A 13,029-nucleotide genomic window follows, 5' to 3' on the forward strand; every position below is an offset into this window, starting at 1 on the left:
TTTTACTTTCAATTTTGCATCCATGGTTACATCCGCATTTGACTTCTTATATAGAGTATATTTTTCTTTACATATATGACCCCCTTTATAGATTCATAGTGAAATATATGATAGTTTCTAAATATCATTAAAGCAAATATCACAATTCAAAATCATTTGTAAAGAAATTTAAGAGAAATTGACAACATCCATCCAAAAAAATAACAATGTGTCATTAACAATTTTCAAAACATGTATAAAATAGCAACATAATACTAATAAAATCAATATTATTTTTAATCAAAACAAGTAAAATTCAAATATGATTAACAAATCAAAATATTTCATGAATATCGTTATTCTACGATAAATTAACAACATACATAAATCAAACTCATCGTATGATTACAAAATCAAAATGTCTCATTGATATAGGGTAAATTCACAACACCCATCTAAACATAACAATGTCATTCTACACAATAATTTCTTCATAAAAAACAATGCATGTGCATGCCTAGCTACCACCACCAAGATCATCCTCATGATCATCCCGACCATCCTCATTACTCTGATCCACATCATCACCAACACCGCAACTATCATCATCATCTCCTCCTTCACCACCATCATCCTCATCCTCATCCTCATCATCTCCTGATATATGTTGAACATAATTTGGATCATCGTCTTGGCAATCATTACCTATAGCATTCTGACAAAAAAAATCAATATTACATGTTAGTATTAATTACATAACACAACGCATGTTTTTGTTATACAATGTTAACCATAAAATGAGGTAAGATATACTAGCATTTTCACCAGATGTTGCAAAGGAAACGCCGTAAGGCATAAATTGAAAAATACAAATACAACAAAAGAATACTTTGATAAAGAATAAAAATATATTGAATGCTAAAATCAATGCCCCATTAACTGGAAGCATTTAGTAGACATATCTATCAACATTAGGATTATACACAATGATCAAGAAATTTTCCATATACAAACAACAACTTCCACAACAACCTTTTGTCACATCCACATTTTAAGAAATGCCTTGGAACGTGATCGGAATCTTCCATATTGCCTTTTTCATTATGCAGATAAATCTTCCATATTGCTATTTTCATCATGAATATTGTTAGTTCATTGTTGTAAAGTGTTAGTGTGTTAAATTCAATACTATAAGTTCGACAAGTGAAAAACATTCCTCAATTAGCATAATATACATTTTTCTCTCACCGTGTATTTTTCAGTCAAAGAGCACAAGTAACATATTAACATGTATTTTCCCTTCATTATTTTCATCATAGAGCCAAGAAATCTACGCTTTATCTATAAAGTAACAAAAACATTTTGAAATAAGTTTAATATTTCAAGCTAGTGTCTAACTTATAAAGTAACAAAAACTTTTTGAAATAAATTTAATATTTTAAGCAATTGACTAACCTAATAATTGAAAATTTCTCAAAGATGAATTATACTCCATAATAAGAGAGCCAACATTGGAGCCCATACTTTCACTAAAACCAAAAGAAACACAACCACTTGTTAAGAAGAAATTCAAGTAATAATAATAAAACAAAAATAATAAACATTAAAGTATAAAATGGTATTTCCAACACACAAGTATAAATATACATGCTCTATGTCCATTGTTAGATTAAATGGGTGTGGAGAAAATTAGTAGAGAACCCAAAATTGTATTTCTAATTAAGATGGGTGGAGAAATGCTTTAAATGCGGGTTGTTGTCATTCTAATGAAACCCTTTGCAAAGGGGATGTTAAGATTCTGAGAGAAAAGCTAGGCTTGGTAGAGAACACCTTCCTTGTTAAACATTCCCCTACTGTAACCAAAAGGAAAGGGCAAGAGAAACAATAATTAGGTTTTTGTTCACAAGTTGTACAAAATATATAGGTGCTATTGATGTTTGAGTGAATAATGGGAGAGATTATTTATGAAATTGTGATAAGGCGCACCTAGTTTTGTCAGAAAGAGGCATATTAATGACAAGTACATCACATTTAGGTAGCATTTCGTCAAGATTTGTCTCCAATGTTGCTCCAGTTTCCTTTTCCAATTTGGGTCCAATAGAAAGACGGTCGTGGTAAAGAAGCTTACAATTGAAGGGCTGTACAAAGGAACGCAATTCAATTCAACATCATGTAATGTTTATTATTATTAGATTGAAATTTTGAAACAAACAGCATGCATGCGTAAGAATTATGGAGCACTGATTTTTGAAAAGAATTTTGCAACATCATGAAGTAGTACTAGATCCTAAGAATGAATACCTTCAAACGCTTAAGTAGTTCTTTGCCAATACGCCCTGCACCAATAGAACCAATAGTTTTCCCTTCTAGATCATATGACCTGTAAGAAATTGCTGCCACTTTCCAATCACCCTCAACAATTTGCTTATATCCAGGCACAAAGTTTCGCATCAATATGAGAATGCGCATTAGCTCATCTTCTGCCACGGACACCACATTACTTTCGCTGATCTTCAACCAATGATGATACAAACAAATCAATGGAATTAAAAAATATATCCAATATAAATAAAATGCGTTTTTTTAAAAGTAACTCCTAAAGTGAGAAAAATAAAGTTAAAAAATATAACAATGACAATTGTGTAGTTAAAGTGTAACCAAAACAAAAATATATATACAACAATAGAATAAATAAAATGCGTTGTTTTAAAAGTAACTCCTAAAGTGAGAAAAAATAAAGTTAAAAAAATATAACAATGACAATTGTGTAGTTTAAGTGTAACCAAAACAAATATATATATATATATATATATATATATATATATATATCAATAGAATAAACCTATCAAGTGTGGATCAAGCAGTTTGTGTCGGATTTAGCCCATAAAATGTCATTTTCAAATTTAACAATAGAATAAACCTATCTAGTGTGGATCAAGTAGTTTGTGTTGGATTTAACTCATGAAATGTCATGTTCAAATTTAATGGAGAGGGGTCGATTTAATGGAGAGGGGTTGAGAGTGGGAGCCACTTGTGAAGGGTAAAAATTATTCTGTAAGGCACTTAGTGAGATAGAGCCTTGCACAAACCTATTGAAAACATCCTACAATTAGACAAATCATTCTTCCATCAACCATTGGAGCTGATCTCAACCTAAACACAGTTTAATTGATTATATATATATATATATATATATATATATATATATAATGCACTGGAAATCTAAAAGTAGCATAAACATAGAGATACAATTGGAGAGTCTATACTGGTAATCTGGAAAGCTTGGTGCTAAGCAAAAGAGAGTGATGGGATGATGTCAATGTCCTCTAACCCTGATGAGGAGGGGCGGGGGGGGGGCAAGATATTGGCTCATTGTTGGAATTGTCAAGCTCATGAAAGGATCCAATTGTATGATATACTATGTGAGGCACCCGAATGAGGATGCTCTGCTTTCTTATCTAATGAACTTTTGATAATATCATCTCCACTCTGCTGAATGTGGGGGCAAAAGTCAATTGCGAGATCAAGCATATTTTTGCAAGCATATTTTGGAAAACAATCATTACAGACAGATTAAACAAAGAAGAGCGCTTTGAGATCTTCCGCAAATCTTTCAGGAATGTAATAAGAGCAAAATAAAACCCATGGGTAAGTACAGCCAAAAGGATAATGAATCAATCTAGTCACAGTAAATATCAATATGATAATCCAGGTAAGATGTATTGTCACTTTTCCTGATTTCAGCCCTCTTGGCACCGGTAGGTTACCTATATCCTTGGGAGAGAGATAAGGTGGTTCCTGTAGAAAGGAGACAGCGGACAACAAAATATTCAATTTAATCAATTGGATTATGGTTCGAGCCCCATTTGAGAGTATTGGGGCTTGGCAATAAGAGATCCAATGATATCTAACCAAGCCATGGAAGCCAAACTGTTGTTGAAATATTTGTCCGACAAAGTGGCCTGGTGGAAAGATGGACTTCGCCATAACTATTTCAAACAAAGTCGGTGATAAAAGGATCCCCTGTCTCGCCATTCTGCGAGTCCTTGGCCCGTTTCCTTTGGAAACACCTATCATGTATCCCACGCAATGGCAAGTGCATTAAGCTTGGGAAGACAGTATGGACCATCCACCTATTTCTCAAGATATGTCTCTCTAAGACATGAAACCCTGGATGCTGGATCAAGGTATAACAACCCTTTCCTTGATGGCACCTTTAAAAGAAACCTGGAATGGCAGGGGCAGGGAGCCTTCATTGACTTCAGATGAAATCAAGAGAGTCGATATTACGGCAGGTTGGTATTTTCGTGAACAAACAAGTGAAGGCTCAAGCCCTCTTCAAAGGCCTCCAGCTTCCTGAAGCTCAAGGGGCCTGCTAGGCAACAGTGGTGGGTGATTCAATGATTATTCTAAGAGCTGTTGTGCACGTCTCTTCCAAACAGTGATACACAGCCCATTGGCACAAAAGAATTATTAAAAAATGCGGAGCTTCAGCCTTCAACAAGATCAAATTCCTTCATGTCTCAAGGCATCAAAACGGGAAAAAAAAACCATCAAACTATCTAATAGTAGCATAAATGTAGGGATACAATAGAGTGTCTGCACTAAAAGTCTGGAGAGAGGGATGGGATGATGTCAATGGTGGTGGGAACCAGGCTATTGGATCACTGTTGGAATTGCCAAAAGCTTAAGAAAGGATCCAGTTGTGTGATCCTATGGGAGGCATAGGAATGATGATGCTCGGCTCTCCTATCATCTAATGTCCAAGCAAGGAAACTCTTGAAAATATTATCTCCGCTCTGCTGAATGTAGGGCTAGTCTAATAGGTGGAAGGTGCCATACTCTCGATCAGTCTGGAGCTGGTTTACCCCTAATGGGTGGAAGGTGCCATACTCTGGATCAGTCTAGAGCTGGTTTACCCCTAATGGGTGGAAGGTGCCATACTCTGGATCAGTCTGGAGCTGGTTTACCCCTAATGGGTGGAAGGTGCCATACTCTGGATCTGTCTGGAGCTGGTTTACCCCTAATGGGTGGAAGGTGCCATACTTTGGATCTGCAAAGTATCTGTCTGGAGCTGGTCCATAACTCGCTCTGATTATGTATGGCCTAGTCTAATAGGTGGAAGGTGTCATACTCTGGATCAGTCTGGAGCTGATTTACCCCTAATGGGTGGAAGGCGCCATACTCTGGATCTGTCTGGAGCTGGTCCATAACTCGGTCTGATTATGTATGATCTGTAACCTAATATGGCACAACCCCGAACAGGCGTCAAAGATGTTGATTGACCACCAAGGCAGAAGGTTGAGGTGAGATCCCATCTAAAGTTGGAAGGAAAGAAACTATGGATAAAATCCTGGCTGCTCCTCTAAATCCGGGGTAGAATAACAGTTAGGAGGTACCTGCCTGTCACATACGGTTTGTCACACTATATATTAAAATAAGGTTGATCATACTAACAATAAGGTTGTATAGTTTAAAAGGAGGGCTCTCCTGACTGCATTTGGTTGGTTTATAGAAAATATTGTTGGAATGTGTAATGTGAATGCTCTGCTAACTGTTTTTTAAGCATTTGGAAGTATTAAAACCCCCTAGGATAATTAATGTAAGACCTGTTAATTAATGTGTAAAGATGGCTATTGTCCTTGGGCTACCTTAGCTGTTCGTGTTTAGTGATCTGTGGTATTATGACTCCTCAAGTCACTATTAAACCATGAGAACCATGCCCAGGTAGACTAGTGTGACATTGTGGATGAGAACCAAAACTAGACTCCTATAACCTCCTTTTTCATCCTTTAAATTGCAGAATTAACTGACTGTTCTAGTAATCGTTCTTGAGCACCTGAAGATGTGCACCCTAAATAATAAGAATAATACCCTGTAACATATGAATAGTCCATCCTGTGCATGTAGGATATGCACATGAGGTCCAATAAAATCACTAACCAGAATACCAGGTGTTATTAAAGCCTCTACAGGTTGATATATATGAATGTTACAGTGTGCAGGAGTATGATTCAATTCCATACGAAAATACAAAACATCTGATAGGATTTCCTTATACCTCATAGGCAAACAACCATTGTCCCTTCTATAGATGAGTAGAATAAGTGCTTGGTTCTCTACACTAAATAAAGACAAAGTATAGTACTTATTGCTGACAAAATAGGATTTAAATCGCGGTTCAATTGCTTGACATTCAGCTGGTCACAGAATTGTAGAGTGCATAATCATAAGTGATGTTGCGAGCCTCATTGCTCAAAGTCTAAGGGTCTTGCGAGCCATAATCACAGCCATGTATGGCATATCTTGTGATTATGGCATTTTATGAGGTCAATTCTTGTGAAGACATTTCAGTTTATAATAAATTTTGAACCTCAACGGAGTTTTGGCAAGACTTGGCTGAGCTAGGACATCAACAACACAACTGATATGAATGACATAATCTAGCCTCAAGAGGGAGCCTCTTTTGTTTCATCACTCTAACAATCTATGAAGTGGTGGAAAGCATAACAACTTCCCCTTGAATATGACACCTAAACTGAGTACAAATCCTAAATGATGCAGCCCTTGGTGCATGTCTCTCAAAGTATCGATATTTCAAATGTTGAAAGCTCTTGTGCCCATTTGATATGCATTCGATTGCAGTTCCCCTGAAGAAAGAATCTTATAAAGGTGAGGCCATGGCCAATATGTTAGCCATATCCATTGGAGTTGCCATTGCTTGACAACTTTAGTGTGATCAGTCCCACCATGATTCACATGGGCTTCTACTCAACACTGGCTGTTGCTATTGTAAGAGTCTTCAAGCTCATTGAACCCATAGTATTGATAAGTGTATTCTTTGGGTCTCTGGTTTTCAAATTCTGCCTATGTTTTCCTCTTAGTATCATTATTTCAAATGCTGAAAGCTCTAATTCCCATTGCTGTGTATTTGATTGTGGTTTCCCTGAAGAAAGAAGCTTATAAAGGTGAGCCCGAGGCCAATATGTTGGCCATATCCATTGGAGTTACTATTTCAGCTTATGGGGAGGCCAAGATGAATGCATGGGAGGTGATTCTCCAGTTAAGTGCAGTTGCATGTGAGACTACCCAATTGGTTCTCATACAAATTCCACGAACATCAAAAGGGATTAAGTTGAATCCCATCACATCTTTGTTGCTCCTTGTTGCCTTGTTTTTCTCAGCACCCCCTGGGCCTTAGTAGAATACCCATTTCTGATAATCAGGGTCTCTTCCTTTGATTTGGATTACATGACATTTCTGCTTGTGCCTTGGCTCTTAATCTTGCAGTGTTTCTTCTGATAGGAAAGACTTCAGCCTTGACTATGAATGTTGCTGGTCTTGTCAAGGACTGGCTGCTCATAACATAATCTTTGTCTGTAATAAATGAAAAGGTTACAGTCATAAACTTGAGTGGGTGTGGACTGGCTTTTCTGGCTGTATGTTACTATAATCATTTGAAACTTCAAGCTCTCAAGTCCAATGACAACCAACCAAAGTACCTTAGCAGTGCAGCTGATGCCAATGATGAAGGAGAAGGTTTGATAATGACGAGTGGGAGATTCTCAATCAGAGATTCAGAACCAGTAGAGAAAAATCAAACTCAAGCTTCAGGATTAGGTATTTAGATCATTAATATTGTCTTGTGCTAGAGATTACTGTTCTTGGATTGGATCCTCTATGCCCAAATCTATTTGCAGGGAACAGGCCAGTCATTCACAGTGAAGAAGATAATGACAATATTAGTGTATAATGATGGACAGGATGGTGCCATGGTGCCAACCTAAATCTCAAGTAAGGAGACATCTGTTCATCAATTTGTCAAGAAGCATGGCCTACAATTCAATTGCTCTAAGCCTATCACTTCTTCCACCTGTCAAATAAATTGTTTCCTGTTTGTTTAGTTGACTATGGTTCTAAGAAATATACTATTGTTTGATGTAAAAAGACAAAACAAAAAAAAATATATGGAAAGTTGTGACCCCATTTTCTAACTACAAATTGAAATCGGATTACCATAGTGACCACCTCTGCTTATTGGAATCAAAAAGGGGGTGGGTTATGCACAATCCTCCGTATCATTTGCTATTACCAGAGATAATTAAAGCCACCCTAAACTCAAGTCTTAACTATGCTGATAGGGTGTTTGGGGAGGGGGATCCCTTACCAACCCCTTCAGCCGGTGCTAAAGAAAACAAAGAGCTTCTCTCTGAAATCTCTAACGGCGTGCTTGGATGGCCTAATCTGACCAAAACTACAAAAATGTACCATGAGTTTTCCTCTACGTTGTTATATTGTGAAGGATAGTGTTTCCCTCAATTACTAACCGTTCCAATAGCCCCTGCTTCCTGATCCATTAGTTTTGACTTCTCCAGACACTAAAGAGCATTAACGATTCTATTCCATTACACAAAGATGAGCTGGAAGGGAAAACCCTTCGGAGCACAGTATTTCATGTTGAGGTATCAAATTCTTGGTTCCATGGAAATAGAAACCGCATGAAGATATCTACGAACCACTTGAACATAAAAAATGTTCAGTCTCAAAACTCTGAAGTAAATTTGTAAAGAATGTAGCATTAGCTTTCTTGGCTTAGTGAAATCCCTAATTTTCTATCCTATTTGCCTGTCTTAAAAATCTCACAAAAACCTGTAAAGATTGTGCCATTGTGTACACTTAGCCTCTAAAAGCCCTAGCTTTCTATCTTCTTCTGTGTAATTTGAATAGAACACCATCAAATACCAGAATTATCAATTCCCATTCTCCAAAACTTTTAAATGTGCGGAACTGAGACATAAATCATTCAATCAAACCACTCGAAATGCATCTGAACGCTGATCCATTAACTTAAAGAACTTCTTCCCAAACTCTGCCATTTTTTAAACAAAATTTTGAGCACAACCTTGTCTAGTCCATTTATAGAGAGCGTTATTTTATGAAATCTTGCCTGTAAGCCAAAATAGAGTCAAAATTTTCCATTGAAAGCTCAGAATAACTGAACCAGAAATAACCCTTGTGAAATTTGCTGCTTAAAACATTGTTTTGAGCACGGCCTCTTTCTTTAGATTTATTTTAGATAATACGGTAGCTTATTTAATGAAATATTTCCAGAAAGTTGAAATATGGCAAATTTTTCCAATCAAGAACTCTAAATAATTTCATTAGGACAAGGCGTAGAGGATTCATGACGGCGACAAGAAAATAATGGCGCTTTGCAATTTTAGCACTCTCTTGCAGAAAAATACCTTTTCTGAAATCGTTTTGACCACGAAGAAACGCAGATGAACTGTTGGAAGTCGTGCAGAGAGAGATCTGGTGGCTCGTGGATCGATTCTGGGGCAATGTTTATGCGATTGCAAACCATGATTGTTCATATGCGAGCTACTGAGCTCGTTGAGAGGGATACGCGCAATGGCGCCAAACTACCAAGAGGATTTGAATTTAAAGGCAGGATAGAATATCTACCATCCGATCATGTCATCGACGGCCATATATTTGTGTTTCAGTAAAACGGATTTTCAAAGAATTTGAAATATTATACATTTTATAGAATTTGAAATATTATACATTCTATTATTTAAGCTGAATAATAGTTTTACTTTGGAAAAATAATTGGGCACATCAAATAAAATATTGATGCGACGGACATAGAACTCCGAAACAATAATGCACCCTTCTCTTACTCCGAAACAATAATGCACCCTTCTCTTACTCCAAAACAATAATGCACCCTTCTCTAGCTGATGTGTCAATGCTTTCTTTGAAGTGGAACTTAAAGAATTAAGTAATTATTCATTATTAAATTGGGATTTTATATAAATTAATTGATTATTTATTAATGTTAATTTCATTTTATAATTTTATAGTAATTTTTAATAGATTTTTGTTAAAGATAATTATTTGAGCTATTATTGTATCAAGATTTTTGTTGTGTCTTTTATTATTATATTTTAATCCACTTTAAACATGCTCAAAATATGTTTTCATCTTCATTTGTGGAGATTATCTACTTGCATATTCAAAAAGTTTTGATGTAGTTTTTGTCTTGAAAAATGATTATTGTGATTGTAATGGTGAGAAATTATTCTATAAAGAGTGTTAAGTGTTATTTAGAATAAATGAGAAATTCTTTTTGAATATATAAGACTAATCTTTGAGAGAATAGATATATATTCCCTAATTATCACATAAACAAGGGGTTAATATTGCATTTAGTGGTTTATCTCTGTAGAGTTTCGCTAAACAAAGGGAATACCTCCTCCTGCGTGACTTCGATTGTCCCTCCCTCTTACAGGATTGCAAGGCATTAAGAATTGAATCTTCTTTATTTTAAAGATGTAGTCTTGTCGAATATACCAAAAACATAGTAGGATTCTTTCATTATTGACAAAATCAAGCACATGTGCAAGGGAAGTATTCATCTATGGATGGTTAACAAGTTCATTAATAACTAAAAGCAAACGCTTCAAACTATGTATTTAATGATCTCTAGTCATCATCTAAAGAGTTCAAGAATCAAATCAATTCCAACCTAAGTTCTAAGTATATGGTAAACCTCTACTCTAGAGGTTCTATTATTGTAAAATTTCACAACTATGGAAGTTGTGGCAAGGTCTCAAAGGAGGGACTTTCTTTTTGGGGCAAAACTAACCTTTTTTCAAAAGATAGTTTCTATAATTGAATCCATCTTCAATATCCATTTCTTCAACCCCACTCTGCCGGATTTGAATATTGAATCCCCCCTACTTATTTTGGGATGAGATGATCTTTCAAAAGCCAACATAAATATATTGGGGACTTACAACAATATACAAACTAAGCAAGGAAGGGTATACACACATGTGTTAGAATTTGAATTGAAGTTGACTTGAGCAAAGGTATAACAATGCATATTTAATTAAATATTGGTGATTTTAACAACCACGTCCATTAGATTAAAATAATGATACTTTATGTGTATCTATATGCAAAGACAAAATACTTGAAAGGCACCTTCCCAACAACAAAGGTCATTATAAGAAAAATGGAAAAATAACAAGTTGATGGGTGGTATGATTGAATGAAGAATCAAAGGGCAAGAAAGAAGAGACATCCAATTTTAGTCCTAATAAAAGATTTTATGGCCCCTTCCAAGGAGTGCGTTATTAAGAGGGACACAAACATGATCATGGAGTCTGTGCTAAAGTCTTATGGGAGAAATAGGAAGCATGTGAATGAGATATTATGGATTTCAAAAGAGAAATCATGTTATTCAATCCAATAGAAGCAAGGGGATTGGTGCTACTTGAGACTCCATAAGCTCTAAATCAATTGGTGAAAGCAAGAAGTCTAAAAGATAAATGCAAAGAAAGGAATATCCATCTATGTACAAATCTACAATAAATAAATTCAAAATTATATAGTGTTTCCATATAGACAATGTTAGGTCCCTATAACACTAGTGATTCCCCCATTACTAGTGTCATTGTGGCCCTTACTGTTATTGTTGTGCCCTTATTGTCCCCATATTGTTATTATTGTGCCCCATAGAAGCCCACTATTGTTATTTTTGTGCCCTTATATTATTATTGTTATGTTGACTTTGATTATATTGTGACCCCTTAGACTCCTATATATAGAAATGAGGCTTTGTCATTTGTATCATCCAATAATTGTTCTTTTGTGTAATGTAAAGGAGGTTGCCCCCTCGAAGAGGCTGATTTCTAAGTTGTTGATCTATCTTTTCTATCTTTTTGTGAGTTGGTTTCATAACAGACAACCTAGGTTCGAACCCTAAAAAGTGTAGGGTCTTTGTGAGTGTTTGTGAGGGAATGTGTTTGACATCACATAATTGGATTCCCTTCATCATCAAAGAGACATGTGTCCCAAAAGTCAATTTGGTTTAAGTGGATGTTAATATGATACATTGTATATTTTCTGAGGGTAGTAGCACAATTGGAAAAAAGCATGTTGGCAAGCCCTTGTGTATCCAAGTGATCGAAAGTTCAATCCCCCAGACATATCTCACCAATTGAACTTAAAAAAAATATGATACATTGTATATTGCAAAGCCATTAAGTTAAGTAATGACCTTGGCTAACCCAAATATTTAATTAGAATTTAAGCTCAAACACAACATTAGAAATGAAACCTTCACTCTAGATCTAAGGATATAGGGGTCAACATTGGATATTGGATACAAGACAAGGTGATCAAATGTATCTCTTGGACTAGCATTTTTTACAAAGGAATACAAATTTTAATGCTTATATTAACATGTATGTATAATATAATAATGAAATAGTCACTCTTTAGTTCATGGATAAAAGTGTTGGTGTGGAAGGAAATCTCGAGGGATGTGTCACTATAGTCATAAAAATTGCATTTATTGTGGCACATGGAGAACTTATTAATTGGGTGTAGCTTTAAAAATGGATAGGAGTGTTATCCTCCCCACCTAACTGCAATTCCTACAAATGACATATTTAGTGATTAATGAGTATATTGTTGTAATAATTTTGAACCCTGTGTTAAGAAATCCCTATGCAATCCAATTTAACTTAGGTACCATCGTCAAAATGAGGAGAAGTCATTTGTGGGTTTCCTTAGAATGTGTATTTCAAGGAAGAATGTGTACTTTGTCGATATGTTGAAAGGTTTTACGGTCTTTGTGTTTTAGTGTACCATGTCATGTTTGGCATTGAGCGTTGGGTGTGTTGGAAGCCAACTCTTGGTAAACTCAAATACACTTGTCCTAAGGAGGGAGTTGGGGTTTTAAGGTTCTCTGGTTGTAAAAGCTTTCAAAGTCAATGTCTTTCATCCTCTTCTTGCATATTGTAGCCTCAAGGCCATTCGATGAGTTGGTGGTCATGCTTAAGGTTTTCATCCTATTCTTGCATTGTGCTTAAGGTTTATTGGTACCTTGTTCCATGAATTATGATCAACTTTGGGTCCTCTTTCAGTAGACACCTCCTAGCCACAGTATTAAAGGCAACATATTGGTTTCCTTTACTAATTTTAGCTTGTAATAAATTTAGATGTAATGGTTGTCACACGCGTTCATATACAACT

The 13,029-nt window shown here is 35.7% G+C and overlaps 1 protein-coding gene across 3 annotated transcripts; it reads right to left on the bottom strand.

Moving 5' to 3' along the window:
• Positions 1 to 319: 319 nt before the first annotated feature.
• Positions 320 to 9,414, bottom strand: LOC149213977 (formate dehydrogenase, chloroplastic/mitochondrial-like). Of its 3 annotated transcripts, XM_089390832.1 has the most exons (4): positions 9,225 to 9,414; positions 2,281 to 2,490; positions 1,966 to 2,117; positions 553 to 694 (listed from the first exon to the last, which is right to left on the bottom strand). In XM_089390832.1, the coding sequence occupies exons 1-4, from the start codon at positions 9,351 to 9,353 to the stop codon at positions 685 to 687; spliced, it is 501 nt and encodes a 166-aa protein (XP_089246958.1). In that variant the 5' UTR covers positions 9,354 to 9,414; the 3' UTR covers positions 553 to 684. The 3 variants fall into 3 exon arrangements, with proteins under 3 accessions (XP_089246957.1, XP_089246956.1, XP_089246958.1); XM_089390831.1 differs by lacking the exon at positions 1,966 to 2,117 and having other exon boundaries at positions 320 to 694; positions 2,281 to 2,485; XM_089390830.1 differs by lacking the exon at positions 1,966 to 2,117 and having other exon boundaries at positions 320 to 694; positions 9,225 to 9,412.
• Between the last annotated feature and the right edge of the window lie 3,615 nt (positions 9,415 to 13,029).

Source organism: Pinus tabuliformis, chromosome 1_1 (genome assembly GCF_031772625.1).
Source record: "Pinus tabuliformis cultivar Carrire ecotype Pingquan chromosome 1_1, CPIR1, whole genome shotgun sequence".
NCBI lineage: Eukaryota > Viridiplantae > Streptophyta > Pinopsida > Pinales > Pinaceae > Pinus > Pinus tabuliformis.

Bases quoted from the DNA above. Each gene is read 5' to 3' on its own strand.
- LOC149213977 (XM_089390830.1), bottom strand. From the start codon at position 9,353: ATGAACAATCATGGTTTGCAATCGCATAAACATTGCCCCAGAATCGAT. The intron at 2,491-9,224 runs GTATTTTTCTGC...CATTGGTTGAAG, and splicing joins TCAAAACGATTTCAGAAAAG to ATCAGCGAAAGTAATGTGGT. The intron at 695-2,280 runs GTATTCATTCTT...TTTTTTTGTCAG, and splicing joins AACTACTTAAGCGTTTGAAG to AATGCTATAGGTAATGATTG.